Source organism: Leptosomus discolor, chromosome 2, assembly GCF_034619465.1.
Source record: "Leptosomus discolor isolate bLepDis1 chromosome 2, bLepDis1.hap2, whole genome shotgun sequence".
Classification (NCBI taxonomy): domain Eukaryota; kingdom Metazoa; phylum Chordata; class Aves; order Leptosomiformes; family Leptosomidae; genus Leptosomus; species Leptosomus discolor.
This window is the reverse complement of record NC_141392.1, coordinates 77,579,922-77,599,373: the sequence shown is the minus strand read 5'-3', so window position 1 is coordinate 77,599,373 and position 19,452 is coordinate 77,579,922. Positions and strand designations below refer to the sequence as shown.

The 19,452-nt window shown below is 41.2% G+C and overlaps 1 protein-coding gene across 3 annotated transcripts in view; it reads right to left on the bottom strand.

Annotated features, from left to right (window-relative positions):
* PDSS2 (decaprenyl diphosphate synthase subunit 2) overlaps positions 1 to 14,675 on the bottom strand; it is a 123,924-nt gene extending 109,249 nt beyond the window's left edge. For all 3 annotated transcript variants that reach the window (XM_086461321.1, XM_086461322.1, XM_086461323.1), the window contains exon 1: positions 14,446 to 14,675. In XM_086461321.1, coding sequence (XP_086317447.1) covers positions 14,446 to 14,675 — 230 coding nt within the window. The remainder of the gene's footprint in view (positions 1 to 14,445) is intronic.
* Positions 14,676 to 19,452: the final 4,777 nt, after the last annotated feature.

Sequence of the window (19,452 nt, the reverse complement as noted above, 5' to 3'; positions counted from 1 at the left end):
TCAGGACCCTTATCCCTTGCTTGAAAAGCTACCTTGCCCCTGGCTCGGCACGCTTCATCCAAACTGCCTGGCATCCTTCTTGCCATTATCAAGCAGTCAACTGAACCTTAGTTTTGCCAAAACTGAGCTCCCAACTTCCTTCCCAGAAGCACTTATGCTTCTCTTCTTATTCTATGTAAAATATTTCAGCTGTTATTTGAATGCAGTATAATTAATAGCAAATTAAAAGACATAAATGTTACTTTAAAAAAAAAAAAACCAACCACAACACTATGAAACCCAGCTCCTTTTCAACACTTTCATCAGCAAACAGAAGTCTGCATCTAGTGCATTCAGATCATTTGCCTCAGGCAAGCAAGACCTCTGCATGGTATGTCATCATTATTTTGTGCTTTAAAAATCATCAGCAGGGCATACATCCTTAAAATAGCACAGAATATTGTTACCTGGAGATTACTTTCTGCCTCAGTCTGAAAATGTGTTAGGACCACTTGTGCATGAAGCAAAAAATAAATAAATCAGGTTGGATGTAACTTTCTTTACATATGAAATAAACAAAGACTTTCTTTTTTTCAGTATCACAGGGTGCCAATAAAAGGTTCCCATTTACTTGGCATTATGAATTTCAACATTTTCTGTAAATAATGTTTTTGCTATTTGATATCCTAAATGGTTACTGTGTTTCAATATTAGTAAGTTAGTTATATTGAATTTGTAACAACCAAAGCAATCTTGATCATTTGTAGTGAAAACAATTGGGCGTTTTCCAAGTTAACTGCAGGTAGTGTTTGAATGGAGGACTTCACAATAACTGATGGTAAAAATCTAAAAAAAAAAAACCCAACAAAAACCAAAACACCACACAGCAAAACTGAAGGATATCAACTGCACAACATCATGGGGGAGTTCCAACCACTTGCTTCCTAGGGTACCCAACTACACAAAAATATCCCAACCTTCACAAAATGCCATTACCCACATTTAATTTTTTTATGAACTTTTCTTGCACCCTGGCAAGCAGCGGCTCCAGGCTAGGGCATTTTTTTTTTTTTTTTTTAATAGCCTCCTCAGTGGGATCTCCCCAGCACAATGGAGTGGGAAGCAGGACATACACATGAGTTCTGACCTCAGGGTATCCGGGGCAGCATGCTCCTGCCAGGGTTCTGAGCCCCTATCCCTCAAGGGTGCTGCACACAAAGTTGCCGCAATTTGCCCAGAAAGAGAGACTTGCCAACAGTCACACAGGCAGAATGAAGAATCCAGTCTGGGCCTCCTGCTTAAGAGGCTAGCACTCTAACCATTGAACATTAGGGGGGGACAGAGAAAGGTAAAAAACGTAGCCCAGAGAGCACACCAAATTCAACAACTGAATTCATCTAACTTAGCATCCTGTCCTCCACAGGTACAAAAAAAAAATCAAAATATATGAGAAAATTTTAATTAGAGGACAAACACTTTGCTTTCTACCACTGGCCGCAGGCATTGAACTATGGTATTCTGTAAGATCATTAGGAAACCAAAAATATTAAGATTAAAAAAAGCACGAAGAGGGGGGGATTTTAAAAGTGACTGGTTTAGTGATGTCTCTCTCATAAGTTACTGTAAGAATGTCCTGACAAAAAAGTTTTTGCTTAAGGCAATTTTCCTTCGCCTTTGATTCTGCTCTTCAACTAGCCTCCAAGAAAATTCTTTGAGGTAATTAACACAATTAAAGGCACAGTGATGAAAGCTAACTTTAAAAAAAAAAAAGGTTTAATGACTGAACTCTTTACCCTACTTTGTTTTATGAATGTATCTTTTATCGTAACTTAAAACACTACAAAATAAATTGCAGCTTGGCTGCAATAGCCACACAAGGGAAAACACAGTTTAGGTTTGTTATTCCCTCTTCTTCATAAATCAGTCTCAGGCTCAGTTTAAAGACATGCCAAATATGAGCTTAATGTATCATATCTTCAACAAGTAACCATACTCGAGAAGAAGAAAATAAGCACTGGTTCAATCCCCATAGCCCATAAGCAACTGATAAGGTTACCTTTTTATAATTGCATATGGTTTTATACATACATGAAAAATAGTTTAAGCAAGCCGAATACCTACTGAAATCATGATATGAAATAAACGTGCCACTGCATTTTGCCTATTGTGTACAAAAATTTTATACATGCAGTTATCAGTGCCTCATTTAGTTTTCCATTAAATTTCAGCAGTCCCCAACAACCGCACAAAGCAATATATTTCAATGGGTCTTAATCCTTCTCTTCCACAGCTGACAGGAAAATATGTTTCTGGTGATATCTTCTAATTGTCCAAGTTGTTCCCTGAAATCCTGGACACAGACCAGAAATCAAAAGCAAAACAGCAGTCTTGTTCAACGGAGCAGTGTACAACAGCCCATTAGAGAATTATGCAGCAAATATTATCCTTTTCCACTGCTAACATAGTAAAAGCTCCTCAGGGAAGAGCTTAACTCACCTGTAACAATTTAAAATTTAAAGATTTAAACCCCCAAGTAATTAATTAAAATAATCTAGATCTCTTATGAAAGAATAACTCATCATTCACAGGGGAGAGGAGAATTTTAAATTATTCGCAGCAACAAATGATGACATTTTTGAGGTCAACAAGTACAAAATTCCATTTTTAAATAAAATTACATCAGGTATGGAAACACAACAGGTTACCCACAGTTACACTTCCTTTCACCATAACCATCCTTCAGGTTTCTGCCTTTTGTGTCTCAGTAGTAAAAATAAATAAATAAATCTTCAATAGTTTGTGAATTCATAAAGATAATAAATAGGGAATTTAGAGCCCAAAGAGAGCTAGCTCACTCTTTCTTCCTCTCTCCTTCTAGAGCTAGAACAGCTCTGAAAGGTTCATTTAGCACTCAGCAAAGAAGGAAAAGATTTCCCATTCTTAATATAGAAGTGTAAAAACATCTTCAAATTACTCATAATAAAGCAAGGGTTAAACATATATAAGGTTTGAGTATCTGCCATTTTTAACAATACACGCTGGGAGGTAGCAAAAAAAGCCCAACCAAACCTGTACATTATCACTTCCCAAAGTGGTTTTTTTTGTTGTTGTTGGTTGGGTTTTTTTAAATGTGAAGTGTACAACTATACTCTCTCAGTAATTAGCAACACCATTCTCAAGTTTCATATGTTTATTACATTCTATAGCATGGCAACATTCATTCCATGTAGATTTAAAGTATTAATATGTCTTCATACTTTAACGTATTTTCTTGCCTTCCTAACAATTATATTCAGAAGAAGGGCTTATATTTGTTTATCTCCAGATTTAACACATGGGGTACAAATCTTTAAAGCATAAAGATACTATTTTACACATCAGAGGCTTTTGCTTTCAGATTCCTTTGAAAAACAGACTGAAAAATGTTTCATGAGGTCTAGTGACAGTAGTTGGTAAGCATTTAAGTTATTCATGAGCTTAAACAGCTTTTGTTCATATTCTCAGGACAATGCTTCTTCCTGTCAATAACAGTCATTATTATAGTTCCTTGTCTACCACTCCATTTGTCATCGCCAGAGAAAATCAGGACAAAGGCTTAAACGGCAGATTTCCTAAGGCATACCGGTGTGCACACACTTCCCAAACTGCTCAGTAAATAAGACTTGTTTACACTGAGCTTCACCACACGAGAACATGAAAACAGCTTTCAATATTTAATACCTACATGCACACCAAGGTAATCTGAAGCAGTGGTACCACCCAGGGACAATATATTAATCCAGACTTGGTATTTCTAGCAAGTCAGTCACCTGGCAATTGCCACAGAAGAGGAAAGAGAGAGGAACAATTCTAGTTGTGATGACACCTCAACTTCTGGTTGCAATGCATGTTTAATTCTAAGCAGTTATCTGAAAAAGTTTGTTTGGATAAATTAACTACTAGGAAGATAGTATATCCAAAAGAATGCTGTGGACTGAGATTGAAACCAGTCAAAATTAGAAATCAAAGCCCTGAAATGAAAACAGAGTCAAAGGAGCTGACTGCGTGTGCTTATCTTACAAAGCAGAACACCTGTACAAGTAGAGCAAGATACAACCCATCCCATTTCTGGGTCCACACCGTGAACGTGACACAGAGCTACGCTGCCAACCGTTTACATTCACACAGTTACCAGACACCGTAGTCGCAAGCTGACTCCTTACAACAGATCTCCGTAGTTTCAGCTGTAAAGTAAGAAGGTAAGAGAGTGAGCCTGCCTCGCCACCCAGGCAGCTCCTCCCGGCTTGGAGCCCGGTGTGAGCGCAAGGTAGCAGAGGGACGCACGTGCACCCACTGCAAATCTCACCGCTGCTCTGGGAAGTGCCGAAACTTCACACTGCAGGCTGGCATCCTCCAATAATGTTATGCTCGCATTAATAAAAAAAACCCCAAACCTCTTAAAGTTTCATTCATAACATTTTGCTACTAAAGCTTTATCATTTTCTGACAAGACACAAAAGATTCAAGGGAACTCCTAAAGCAGAAAAGAAAATGAGAAGGTGAATATTGTTAGTATTTTATTTGAAAATAAATTCAAAACAGGAAAACCTAACTTCAGCTCTTTCAAAGTGTCACAGGAACAGGGATGGCCAAAAAAAAAAAAAAAAACCCAACCCACTCAAACAAAAAACAACCCCCCACACCCCCTCAAACTATGTGTTACAGCATCGCTCCAGCCCCCTCCTGCCCCCCCAAATCCACAGGCAGCAATATGATCCTAAGTGATTCACGAACAAACAAACAAGCCTATGTTCTGTTGCTATAACATAACACATAATACTCTTTTTCCTCTGATGTCATTTTTATAACATTATTTTGGAATTTGACTATTTTAAAACTTGGTTGCTATGACACATTACAGTCATTACATGGATTCATTCCCTACTTTCCAACTGGCAAAACTATTTGTTTCATTTTTATGAAGTTATATTATGGACAAAAGAAATATAAAATATACTATAAATTCTAATAGAAGAAGCTCCTTTAATGCTTTCAGTTCCTTGAGTTAATGCGTATTGGAAGAAGGGCTTCCCCCACAGCTACCCTAAAGGTCTCCATATTTCCAGCTTACTCCAGTCTTCTGAGCCTCATTTCTGAAAACGTTTTTTTCACATTATTACTCCTACTGATAGATGGCATCTGATTTCTTGCAAAGCCCGTCAATGACTCACTATCTAAACTCGCAAATAACCAGAAAGTGGTTTTTCCTGTGGACAATAAAACATGGAGCATATACCCTCCCCGCTATTTCTGGCTTTAACAACCAAGGATCAAGAACAGACAATTAATTGATCTCTCGGCCCTTTACTCTTCAGCTTCACCTCCACAAGCCAACACAGGTTTGGGGAAGACACGTTTTTCCTGTAGATTAGTTTTTAATTACTGAAATATGTCATACCAGACAGATTTACATTCAGAAGTCAACTTCGAAAAGAATGAACCAAATATGAACTTCATAATGTAGCATTAACATCACTGAAATCATTTTAAAATATGCACACAGTATACCTTCATCTTCACAAACGACACTAAATGAAAAGCAGTTAGGAATCAGAGACAGGAAGGTTACTAGGATAAAAACTTTCCCCTGTATAACAAACATTCGCAGAGGCTGCACTGATATATTACAGGAGCCTTTACCTTCTAGCCTATGAAAATATATGAATTTTCATAATATGTAAACATGGTGGCTCTGTCATATTCAGCCTCAAAGTTCACCACTAATTTAACATGAACACAACGCATCTTTGGGGAAAAAAAAAAAATCACTAACAGACATATGCTAGCACAATCATTTTTCAAACGCGCAAAAGAGAGGTGATTTTCCACTTGTGATCAAAAAGCTTTGCCTTATGTATTTGGCCTAACAAGCATTCCATTTAGCTCTTAACAACCTGAACTTTCTGTTAAGCTTGATTAAAAGCAGTCTTACCAAATTAACTAATTACGGTGCTTCTGCTACCGGCTAATCATTCGGATGACAACCAGACACAAAGTGTGGTGGCACGGACCATCGCCCTCAAATTGCCTTAATCGGGACTATGCATTTGCAGGACGGGTCTACACAAGCACATCCTATTACAGACCTAGACCTACTCTGTGATTGAAATACAGATTATTATTTTTTTTAAAGGGTGCAATATGTAAGCTATTTCAAGTGACAGCATTTAGATGTATTAACCCTTTGATTACAGTTATTTTGTGCAGTGTGCTGAACAGGTAGCTAATGAAAAAGAGCTGTCATTCCAGCAAGTTTGCACCATGAATGTGAAGATACAGAAAACAAATAATCAAAGTTGTCAGGGGAATTATTATTTTTTTAAAAAAGAGTTCAAATGCTATAAAATTAATCAATTTTGAGCGCACTTAGTGGCAGCTGTCCAGCCAATCCATGTTTATAGGACTGTTTAAGTAACAAATAATTGAAAATAATTTCTACTTGCTTTTGAAGAAAGCTCCTTCTAAAGGGAGTGCTTTTTGAGAGGGTGAAGGCTGTGGGGTTTGCTTGTTCATGTTTTTTAACTAAAAAAATAAAGCTGAATCAGTAGTTCCTAGGCATGACTTCTTTCCCTAGCTGGGAAGAAGAAAAGGGGAACAAAACAAACTAGATATTCACTATATACTTGCATTCTGTTAAGAAAAAGAGGATTACTTGTAGGCCTTTCTTTGGTTTTCCCCAAAACAGAAAACCAGTCATGGAGAAGAACTAAATACTGTTATTTTGGAGAAAAGAACAGGGGGAAATAGGAACAACCATCACTTGTAATTTAAGAGCAAAGAAATGAAAAAGTTGAATGCAAAAGCTGGAGCCCCTGATGCTTCTTTAGGAATAGCTGAAGACTGCAGAAGAGATGACTGTAGCTCACCTGAACAACGTCCAGCAGGCTGAACAGGTCCTAGAGTTTCGCAGTTAAGTAAGGTATTGAGGCAAATTTCTAAGCCCTATCTACCATTATAAGTAGAATCTAGCTAGTTCACAGCATATGTTTGATAAAAGCTCACGTATAACGAGTCTCACCAGTTTTCCTGTATGATCAGTTTTTCTTTCCTTAAATGAATCTTTCACACAGCAAGAAAGAAGAAAAAAAAAATTAAGCTAAAGTGATTGTCAGTGCCAGAGAATTGGCAGGGACAATTCAAGGACAGCAAAGCAGCTGCTACAGATTTTAAACTTAATTTTTGTAATAGATCCGATTTTTAAATTCATGGTGTTCCTTTATAGTCTGTCAGGTTTGTCTCTAGCAGTAGTTCCTTTAGGGCAAGCACTGCAGACAGTCTGCCTACCCTGAGGGAAACTAAGACACTCAGATGTGGGGTAAAGGAAAGGTATTAATAATTTAAGACAGTGGACTGCCACCCCTAGGAGAAAGCAATAGTCTTAAGTACGAAAACCTCTAACTCCCGAGCTTACGTTTGTCCTTTCGGAACTTGGTATTCTCCTGAACAGATTTACAAAGTGCTGTAGAGGTTACAGTGTTACCCATGTTTTTTGGAGGAGTTCTGAAAGTGCTCACGCTGACTTCTTAATGGAATCTCCTGCCCCTGTCAGGGCCTCTAAAACAAGGAAAGAAGTCAACTGAGAGGCAGCATCAACAAAAAAGTCGGTGGAGGGGGGAAATAACTTCAGTGGGGGAGAATACTTTTTGCAAGCTACAAAATATAGACCTCAGAAACAGTAAAAGCCCTAGGAAAACTACTTTTTGCCTTACTCTTGTAAGGCAAAGAAGATTCACTGATTGAAAACGATTTCCAGTGACCCAAATATGAATTTTGATTAATCTTTGACACTGGTTCTCATTTGCACTTTATATAAAGGCATATATAAAGGTAAACCTCTTCTGGGTTACAGAAAGAATTATTTTGAAACTATTTCCACTTATTCAGTACCCCTTTCCTGTGTAAAGCAAACATTGACATAACAGTTGTTCACTGGTACATTATACTTGGTATTCAATACCCACACACATTACGAATCAATTGTACCTGAAGCAGGAGAGAACAGATATGAACTTTAAAAATTACCTTTATTTTAAAAAGATGCTTAGTCTACCGTGTGCCTAAATTAAAACCAAGTTTTCTCTAGGTGTGGTATACTACATCCTTTCAAGACTGACTGGCACTTGGATCTGTTCGTTATACATTCAGTTTCATTTTCACATGCCTGAAATGCAAGCTTAAGAAATCCCAAGGTCTTTATTTAATTGGAATGAGTTGTACATGAAATTCTGCTGAAATCTTCAGACTCATATTCCCTACAAAAGTATACTAGAAATTATCAGTATCAGGAAGAACATTAGTTTTCATTGTAAATAATTCTATCAGAACATCCCAAACAGCATCATCACCTACTGAATACGCTTCATTTACTAAGGCCACCCTACATGCTGAAATAATACATTCCTCATAAGGACAGAGCCTGGATTCAACACAGATATTTAAATCATAATCATTGCAAACAACCAATTATTCCAATGCAAGAGAATTTAATTTCCAGCCTAGCTTTTGCAGATCCATACTGCAGATTTGCTACTCAATCCTACCTTGCCTACGGTGGCAAAATATTTAGCAAACCTGGGTATTGTACCATACAATTAAAGATCCTTTGCATAAATTCCTCCACATGAATACTACCAGTGAACAACAAGACAAGAACTCAGCAGTACCACATCTGAAAACTCACTGTTACCTCACCAGTTCAGCCTCTCACAACATTTGTAGAAGACCCATGATCATGACAATGACCGCCTTTACTTCTTAAGCTAGGGTTTACTAATACTGGGGGGGAGGGGAAAAAAAAAAAAAAAAAAAGGAATGAATCTTTGAGAATAAAAGCACCAAACTCGAGTTAGCACTTGTTTGACTCCTTCAGGATGTCTTCATCACTATACTACAGTTTGCCCAGTACAGATCTGGTAAACAAGAAGGCCACTACAACTTAAGACTGTCAACTTGTCTCGCTTAGAATAGTACTGTGTATATGTCGGATTTTTTAAAGTTAGGTTCCAAACTGTTTTTTTTTTTTTTAAATATATATATATATATATATATACACACACGACTGGCTAACATGCTTTACCTTCAAGAACAAGATTCTCACTGCAAAACCCAACAAAAATGTAATGTTTTACAAAAAAAAAAAAAAAGTTAAGGCCCCTTAAACATGAACTGTGAACCTCAAATGAATAGTGTCAAACATATCGAGCAGGAAAAACATTTCTGAGTTTCTGACATCACTACTAAGACTTTCTGCAGAAGTGCATGCTAGCTTTGGTGGCCAGTGCTTCCAGGAGGTCCAACAATCTCTGCAGTAAATGCGGGAAATGACACAACTGCTACCTCATAGCTAACTTCATAGGCATTCTGACCACAACTATAAAAAACACCTCTCTACAGCAGGTTGAAAAAAATAGTACAATTTAGTGAATGCAAACATGCTTTACCTTTTGCTCCAGCAACAGCAGGAGAGGGACTTTATGCCTCCAAGGTCCATTACAGATTGAGCAACCCAGTAAAATTTGAAACACCGTAGTAAGTTTTAGAAGCTGTAAATTGACCAGACCCTCTCCTTGTCACTTTGAGTAATCCGGCTGCTGGCTGTTTTCAAATAAAGTTATCTTATTAGCCACTCCCAAATAAATAGACACTTTCACTTTTCTAGCCCAGAAAAAAAAAAAAAAATAAAAAAAATTAGAAGCAAGTTGTTAAAAAGCTACTTGTAGTCAATCAGAGCACCTACAATCATAAAAAAGGATAGTTTTAAGGTCACCATTCTGTTAAGACAAAACATAAATTGGCAATAACAATTCCATCAACACCAGGTTGGGACAAAACCCTAGGTCTATGCTGAAATCAGTCACCCACATCAGAGGGTAAATGCATGCCATATCTGAAGTTACAAGACAGGTGTTACTCAACTAAGCCATTTCAAGCTGACAGAGAAACAGAACTATCAGGAAACCAACGTTATTGGACATTTTAACTGAAGAACATGTAATCTTGAAGCTACTCCGGTTGAAGCTACTCTGGATTGCATTTTATGTTCAGTGCTTAAAATGGCTAGAGATCTACATAGAGCAGGCTGCAACAGAACAAAACCTGGTCTATCAAGGGTTTTTATTTCTGCAATAATCCAGGAAAACCATAACAAAATCTACTAAAGCATTTATCACCAACAAACAGTTCTGACAGAACTGAAATATAACCATTCCTCCCACAAGCTAATGACAGAATGGCTAGAGCTAAACGGTATCCCATAATAATTTTACGTGTATGAAGTGTTCCATTTCATTTAGTGATATTATAAAAGTGATGCATTGGCCATAACGTTTACTGTTTACAATCTGCAGCAAGCTATACCCTTCTCAAGGGAGATTAAATAATCAAGAAAACGTTATTCACACTATGTATTTGAGAAAAATAGATTTCTGTGCCAGTTACAGATTCTTTCCTACATTAAGGATGTATGCTAGCCTAGAAAGGAAGGGGGAGGTGGTGAAGAGAGAAGATTGGAGATTTGTTTGCTTCCCAACTGAAAAGGAGGTCATACGTTCATGCACTGAAAAAGTTTTCCTTTGGTCCAACAAAGACTGAAGAGTAAAAAAAAAAAAAAAAACTTAAATGTTAGTTTTGAGTAGCTGCTGAAAACACTTCATTACAGGGAAAGAAAACTGAAAGCTCTGAAGAACCATACAGTGACCCATAGGACTACAAACAGAAAGATCCAGAAGTAGTCTGATTGCAATTTTGTTTCCAGAGTATCCATTAGAGGTGAATATATTAATGATAGCATTTGTTTAAATTATTCTTTATTAATATTGCTTATGCACCATTTTCCACTCCAAGATCATGGTGATCAATACAGGCTGTAATGAATGAAGTGTAATACCTCCAGAAAACAGATGCTACATTATTCATTTTACAGATAAGTAAATGCAAGTATGAAAAATTAAGTGATTTGCCCTAGTCAGAGAGCCAAAAGCACAGCTGTGAATATAATCCAGATACCCCAGGTCCAATGATCTGTTAACCACTAGACATTAGCCTTTCTGAAATGAAATGTAACCTTTCCCCCACATTTGGCCCTCTTTCCAACAAGTCTGGCAGAGCTAGTACTGAGGATGTTCACTTCATGTGGCTGACTTTTAAGAAACCAAAAGCTTAAAAATGAAAAAAAAAAAAAATATTAAAAAAAGGATAAGCTCGACTTTGCCGCACGGATTACAGAACTCCCAAATCCCTCACTGTAGGGCTCAGTTACTCGTCTCCGCCTTCCCAAGAGCAGAGTCAGCAGTAGCTCACAGCTTTAAAGCTGCTGGCCAGGCACAGGCTCAGTAGGAGGTATCAGGGTCGCACATCATCCCAGCAGAACACCTGCTGCAGTCCTGATTCATGGCAGGCACTTACACCCAGGAGCTGCCACCACGCATCCAAGCGAGAGGAAGAAACGGATGGGATCATCAGAGAAACATATACTGCCCCAACAGCTGTTCCTCCACACGTCCCATCTCACGTGGACCGTTATCTTTAAGCTGCCTTCTTTAAGGCTCTCGGCACAAGCTATGCGTTCTAACAGCCCAGTGACCCAAAGCTCGGCAAAAGGTTACAAATGCTCATCTGCACTCCTGTTACACTAAAGGCTTTCAATGTGGTGGTGATTATGTCCTATGCTGCCTCAGCCCAGAACCTATCCTGCGTGGATAAAGTGGGGGCTTTTCTACCAACGCTTAAGAAACCCCTAATGGTCTAAGGAAGACTTCAAGGGCTATCAAAGCATTTAGACAGCAAGGGAGGGTAGACACAAAAACACTGATGAGAAAATGTCACCAAAGAAGGTTAAATAAAACTAATATCGCTTAGAGATGACAGCAAGTAATCATAATTTGATTGTCACCACTTATAATCTCCAAAATAAATGAGTAGAAACTTGAGAAATGGCACATGCAATTTATCAATTTTACTGCACAGATTTTTCAGGTGTTCCCACAAACAGAAAAATCTCTTTAAGTGTTGAAGCACTTAACAGACATATACAGCATTTATGCACTCACAATCTGAAAGGTCAGAGTTGCAGAACGTATCAATCACTTCAGTTTTTCAAAAAATCCCTGAAAAACGTATTTTAGATACCCATGCTTTAAAACATCTGCCTGAACACACAAGAAGGAAACCCATGTTACTTTATCAGCATGGGTAACGAGTCAGAGATTTAAAACATGTAGCCAGTACTGAAAAATCAAGACCTCTTTCCTCAACTGCTGTGGTAAGTCGGAGCAGAGATCTCAAGACCCGTAACTAAAAATCAATCACATTTACAGTCGAACATACAACAGTCAAATTTCAGAAAGAGAGTATTAAGAAAGAACAAGGTCAAAGTTCACCTTATTGCACAATCATACCATAAAACAAGGTGAAGTACGATTTGTGCATTGCTACAGGTGTACTAAAACTTGTCAGCAAGAAATTAACTCTTCCTAGAATACAAGGGTCAAGGCCATCAGAAATGCATCTGCAACGAAGCCTTTGGAAATACCAGTGGGTATAAGGGCACGTGGTTTCAGTTTTATGTGAGTAAATTCTGACTTTTGTTTCCAGCATGACACATCAGGTTAATAGTGTACTCTTAAACATCTATTAATATATATAATAATATATATAATATAAAAATGATGGATTCAATCCTGCTGATGCTGTGCATGATTATCTTCCTACTGATGTTCCACAAGCCACAGGCTTACAGAATTAAGCCCAAGGCAGCCCATTTAAAACAACAAAAACACCTGCACGGTCCACCATGAAACCTCCAACCAAACTGAATCCACAAATGAACCAGCAACTACTGCCCGTTGAACAGGCTCTCTAAAGCTAACGCTGCCATCCACTTCAGCACTGTGGGTCTCTATGATACTTCTGCGTCTGCAGTGGAAGCTTAAGAGCCCAAATACATCGCGCTTCGGTCCTCTTCTTCCCTGCATTCCATCAACCAACCTTAAAGTTGGTTCCAAAGGCGGAAAAACATTTTCTTCTTGCCCCTCCTCTTAAAAAAGAAAAGCAAAAATCTTTCCTAAGCTTATCATAATATCACAACCTGCATTTATAAACAATTCAACAAAATCCCCTCCACCAGCATTTTCTAAAGTCAGGTATTTCCCACTTTTATCAACAAGTTGATGTGTTTCTTCCAGAAAAGTCTGCTTAAAGCCAGTATCTAAATCTCCCTCCCTGAAAATAATATTTCTTTAAGAAGCTGTTTGTCCCCTGTACTCCTTCTGTTCACTCCAGACAACCACACTTAACGAGACAGAGAGCTTGAAAAACAAATCTTGTTTTTATATCATCACACCTTGACTGTGGAGTTGCCAAGGTCCACTACACAGATACAATTTTTGTACTTTAAAAGGAAAGCAGAACATCTGTTTTGAACAAACGCTAATTTTTGTTTTACACCTGTTCAAAACCACAAAACCACAAAAACACAAACTGTGCATATTAAACTTGGGTTCTAGTAACATTGCTGTATTTGCAGTTATAGCAAACACAGTTCTCTATCAAACAAAAAACACCCCTCAAAACCCAAAGCCATCACCCAATGCCCTTGGAAAATTGCACTTTTTTTTTTTTCCATTTTGTTAAGCCTCTGGCATTTTATTGTTTAAAAATCCATTGCCAATCAGTTCTTGTTTTACAGTCAAAGAAAACACTGCCCAACAATCCCGACTTCTGCTTACTGGCAGGAATGCAAGTCTTCCACCAGTTTGCCTTAAAAACGAGAGAGTGGATAATCAGCTTAGTAACCCTAAAAATCTCAACAATATACAAAACCTCAGAGCTCCCAAACAGATATTCCAAAACAGACAATGTTTTCTGAAGCTCTTAGTAACAGAATATGCAGTCCCCAGCAGTGTCATTTTGAGCTTTTAAGTTGCTTAGTTCCTCCGTTTTTTTCCACCGGATTCCTCACAACACAGTCCTTCATATTAAAAAATTACGTAACTGTTAGCGAGACAGACAGACTTCTTCCATAACGAAGAGACATCGCACGGGGAAATCATTCATTGCACACAGCATTACAGCGAAGCAACTTCTGAACGACGGAGGAAAACCAAAGGGGAAACCTGTTGCGGCAGGGAAATGGAGCTCCTGGAACGGAGCAAGGCCTCCTGCCGGCTCCATCCAGGCTTTCCCTGGGGACAAGCCGGTGACAGCACCTCCGCGGCACGGCGCCCGCCCGCCCAAAGGCCCTCCAAGCGATGCCAACCGCCGACCCGAGCCTCAACTTCTGACAACCAACGAAGCCCAAAACTTCCCGCAAGTTTTGACAAGCCTCCCGCCCGTTTCCACCGCGGAAGCCCGGGCCGAGGCCCCCCCCCCCCCAGCGCCCCAGCCGGCGGGGCGGTGGGCAGCTTCCCCCGCGGCGGGCCGGGCGCTTACCGGGCGGTGTCGAGCAGCGGGTGCTTGGTGCCCACCAGCTTGCGGACCTGCATGGCGATGTTGCTCAGCTCGTCGCTCAGCAGGCACCGCAGGCTCATGAAGGACGTCGGGTACCCCACGATCTTCTCGGCCTCCGACACCACCTGGCTCCAGGGTGGGCCGCCCGACGCCGCCAGACCCCGGAGGCCGCCGGCGCCGCGGCCCGCGCGCCGCAGCAAGGCGCCCCACATCCCCGCCGCCGCCGGCTCCTCTCTCCCGTTACTCGCCCCGGTGGGACCCCGCAGACCAAGCGGCCACGGACGAGGCCCCCTCCTCGCTCGCTGCGGACGGAGGAACACCCCTACACCCCGCCGTCAGCGGCCGGTTCAGCCCCGGGCGGCGGGACCCCGCGGCAGCACGGCGGCGGCCGGAGCGGGCTCATTGTGCCCTGGGGGCAGCCATCTTGGGTGTCGTAAAACACGCCGGGCCGTAAAGCGAGGGCGGCAGGGCTCCCCTTTCCCCCTCACACCAGCCGCAGCCGCCGGGCGGAGAAACCGGGCGGGAGGGGGGGTGTTGGGGGGTCCTGGAGGCGGGAGGTCGGCGCCTAGGGGAGGGGGGGATACCTACAGGGTGTACCGCCCGTTTTTCTTCACTCTCAGCCCTTGCACTGGGTGAAGGGGCACCCGCCTCACTTCGCCGCTCCGCGCTCCTTCCCTCCCAGAGCCGCGGCCGTGGCAGAGGGCCCGGCTGGAGGGGGGCGCTTCCCGCGCTGGGCCAGGGCTCGTGGCTGCCTGGGGTGCCCCACAGGAGGGGGTGTGCTCTGCCTGCTGCCCGCGTGGCGTGCAGAGACCGACAGGGAAGAGAGTTCGAGTTCCCACAGAAGGTGTTCAACGTGCAGTCTTTAGCTACGCAGCCGCGTTTTCTGTTTCCATAGTTGAAGCATACGGGCGTTCTTTTTGATCTTGCCCCATAGTTAATTTGGGATGTGGCACCAGCACCAGGCTTTATTTACTGCATGCGCTGCCTTTCCTTGCAGGTTCGTCCTGTGGTGCTCCGCTGGGACAGCTCCCTTGTGAGCTGAAGAGTTACTTTGAACCAAAAAGTTAATGTCAAAAAGTGGCAACTAATTTTTGAGTGCCCAGCTGAAGACTTATGGGTTCTGCAATTCTACAGTGTAGTCTGCTGTATATCATGTAGTCTTTGGGCAATGAGTGGATCGAGAGCAGCCCTGCAGAGAATCCCAGGGTACTGGAAGATGAAAAGCTGAATATGAGCCAGCACCTGTGTGCTCGCAGCCCAGAAAGCCAGTTGCATCCCGGGCTGCATCAAGAGAAGCGTGGCCAGCACAATGAGGGAGGTGATTCTCCCCCGCTACTCTGCTCTGGTGAGAACCCACCTGCAGTGCTGTGTCCAGCTGTGGGGCCCCTGGCACAAGAAAGACATGTACCTGCTTGATTGGGTCCGGAGGAGGCCACAAAGATGGTCAGGGGGCTGGAGCACCTCCCCTGTGAGGACAGGCTGAGAGACTTGGGGGTGTTCAGCCCGGAGAAGAGAAGGCTCCAGGGAGACCTTATAGCGGCCTTCCAGTGCTTAAAGGGGGCCTGCAGGAAAGGTGGGGAGGGAGTGTGGTGACAGGGCGAGAGGTAACCGTTTCAAACTGAAAGAGGGGAGATTTAGATCAGATGTAAGGAAGCTATTCTTCACTGTGAGATTGGTGAGACACTGGCACAGGTTGCCCAGAGCGGTTGTGGCTGCCCCCTCCCTGGCAGTGCTCAAGGCCAGGCTGGATGGGGCTTGGAGCAGCCTGGTCTGATGGAAGGTGTCCCTGCCCATGGCGGGGGGGTTGGAACTAGATGGTCTTTAAGGTCCCTTCCAAACCAAACCCTTTTGTGATTCTGTGATTTATTCTGAGCACAACCATCGCTGATTCCTCTTTGCAGCTATGTGCACACAAAGCTTTCAGAGTGAATTCAGAGAATGGATTTTCTGTACCCCAGAGGAGGAAAATTTGCTGGCCATCTTCAGAAATTGGATTTGAGCGACTTCCTCAATTCCACAAATAGTTTAGCAAGAGTATGATCTATTCTGTCTTTACAGTCCTCACTTTCATTCCTCCTATAACTTCCAGGCTTTGTTGCAACAAATCAGGCAGAGTTCTGATGAGAAAAAGGTTCCATTGACTACGTTCATGTGAGGGTATTACATTTCTTATCTTTACAAATACAAGACACAAATCACTTTACTTTGTTTACATTACTCCACATGATTAAAGAGAGTTACATTGAAGGATACTGTGAAAGAAGGTGCAAATAGAAAATAGTTCCATCACAAAGAAAGATGGAGGGCAGTCCAGGAAAGCACAAATAACTTTTGAGGTTACAAGGGGGAAGCTGCTACAAAGGAACACCCTTACCTGTTTCCAGTGGCAATGAGAAGGTGTTTGTTTTTCTTACGACTGAGTCAACTCAAAATGGACACCAAAACTGTAAAAGTTACTGACCTAAAGAAGGGGGGTTGACTATGGAGTCGACAAGTGGCATGTCGTAAGTGGCCTCTCCCAAACTGGAGAAGGGAAAAACTAGAATGGAGAGAACCTGCAAAAACTGGAAGGATGACAGGAGAGTTAAGGTTCTGGTGTCAAATCTTTGCTTTCTGTGCTGCCTATGTGAGAGAATAAAGCTTTGCTTTGAAAGAGCTGCATTTGAGTCAGTTTAGTTAGCTGGTGTCACAGAACAGACTATTGCTAAATGGGGAGTTTCAGCTCGTAAACACAGCCTAAAAATGACAGAATGCAATGGCATGTTTCTGTGCAGAAAGACTAAGTTAATGAAAATTGCCGGAGGGATGCACTTAAGAGCGACCAAGGCACCTCATCCTGTAATGTTGACAAGTTCCTTGATTCATTTCCTGAGCCATATCCATTCTTGCACTTAATGTGGTAAGCGTTCTGTGGAAAACTAACATGGATATGCAATTAAAGTCTGCTTAAAATAATACATATAAACTGAGGAGAATTAGGGTTCTGTGGGCAGTAAACCTACCGTCTTCTAACACGTGAGACTTTAGCTTTTAAAAATCACTGTTCTTTGTGTTACAGTCTAAGAAACTGAACACCTCTGCCCCCTTTATGTAGAATTCTCCTAAGTCCAAATGGTTTAGAACTAGGACAAGACCCCTGATATCCACAACGCTGCACACTGCTACTAGACCTTCCTCGGGATTTGCCAACGGTAGGTTGTTCTTCAAATGCAGCAATTGCTGGAGAAATAAAGCACACGTTTTGTCAGTGAGTTTCAGGGCTTTTTTTTTTTTTTTTTGACCACAGAGACTCTTTGAAAAGATTATACTGTAATACCCAAGGACCTTCTGTGTCTCACTCTCAGCCCAATGCCTCCATCGCTTTCCCTTCTCTTAACAATGTAACAGCCTTACTTGAGTAGTCCATTTTTGACTCCTGGTCCAAGTTCATGGTTTCTTTCTCCCAACCTACTCACTTCTTCTTTTCAGTCCCACACACCATCCCTACTGGCTACTGTTCTTTCATTCCTGTCACAGCCTCCTCATCTTTTTCTCATTAAGTTCCAATCATCCTCTTGACTGCACAGCCTACATCCTAATCGTGGACTCTTCTTTTCATACAAGCTTATGGGTGGGACTGTGGGGAACAACAGCAGAACATTCTCTGAGTTCTTGTGCTCACCTCCACAAAGGCCTCTGTTGCTAGGAAAAGCCATTGCCAGAAAGTCCTGCCCATCCCCAGCAAACCTATAGCAGATATCCATGTCCATTACTGTTGGACTTTTCAGACAGTAGAATGTGGAAAGACCATTCTGATCAGAGGTCTGAATTTATGTTTTTTAATGGAAACTGTCTGAGACATTCCCCACCCATAAAATCCTTGGCAAATCCTTTGCCAAATTTCCATTTTAGAGCATGGAGATAGGAGAGTTTTTGAGACATGCAGTCTAACAATATTTTTTTAACACAAGCAAAATGTATTTTTTGCTAATCTTATTTTGACTGAACTATTTTAAAAATCAGCTTCAGGCTGACACACCAATCACAGAAGGAATCATTACAAATTAGTTAATATTCGACAGTTACAGGCATCAAAAGCCAGGGTCTTATAATGGGTAATGATGGACCAACTTACCCATAGGCATTGCTGCTTGTGCTGCCTATAATTTAGAGTTTCTCAGTTTTTCTCTCAAAAAAAACATCAGAAGTGAAAGTGTGATGTACTTATCATATTTTAAGTTGTGGACAAAAGCCCATGCTTCCCCCCCCTCCCCCTTCTCTGCTCACTTGCCCTCAGGATTCGAAAGAAAAACCCACACTATTTCAAGAGCTTCAGTGATGGTACAATAGATGTGTCTATTTCTTTAGAGTCTTAAGTACAGCAAAAAAATGAAGCTCTCTTTTTCTCTATCAATTGACTTTGTTAAGCCGCCCCAGGAGGAGAAAGAAGCCACTGCAGAGGGCCAGTATCAAAGTTGAAGAACAAAGATGAAAGGTGAAGAGACACTTCTGTTTACATCAGCATGCTCTGGACTAATGTACCAGAGAATACATCAAAGCCATCGCTCATGCCAGCTCTGGATATCTTTTCTGACAAATAAAATGTGGAAATATTTTCCTGACTACCATCTAAAGTGAAACAATTGCAAAGTATTCTCATTTGATTGGGAACATTTGACCTTTCACAGTTACTCTGGCCCTATCCAAAATAAATGATGTTCATAGGAGAATGAGACTAGCAATGTTAATATATTATACTAACTATACCCTGCTTATATAACCTAATCTTCTAGATGTTGCTTAATTTTTTAATACATTAAAGCTTAGGTGTACTCTAAGGCTATTTAAAGAAGATGAAAGCTAACAGAAATATGTCCCTTCCTTCCAAAGCATCCAAGTAGTTGTTCTCCCCTCCATACACACAGAGAATTGATTTCTTCTGTGACATCCTGGGGAAGTAGACAGTTATGATCATTTTCATTTTGGAAGACAGGAGGTTTAACAGAGAGG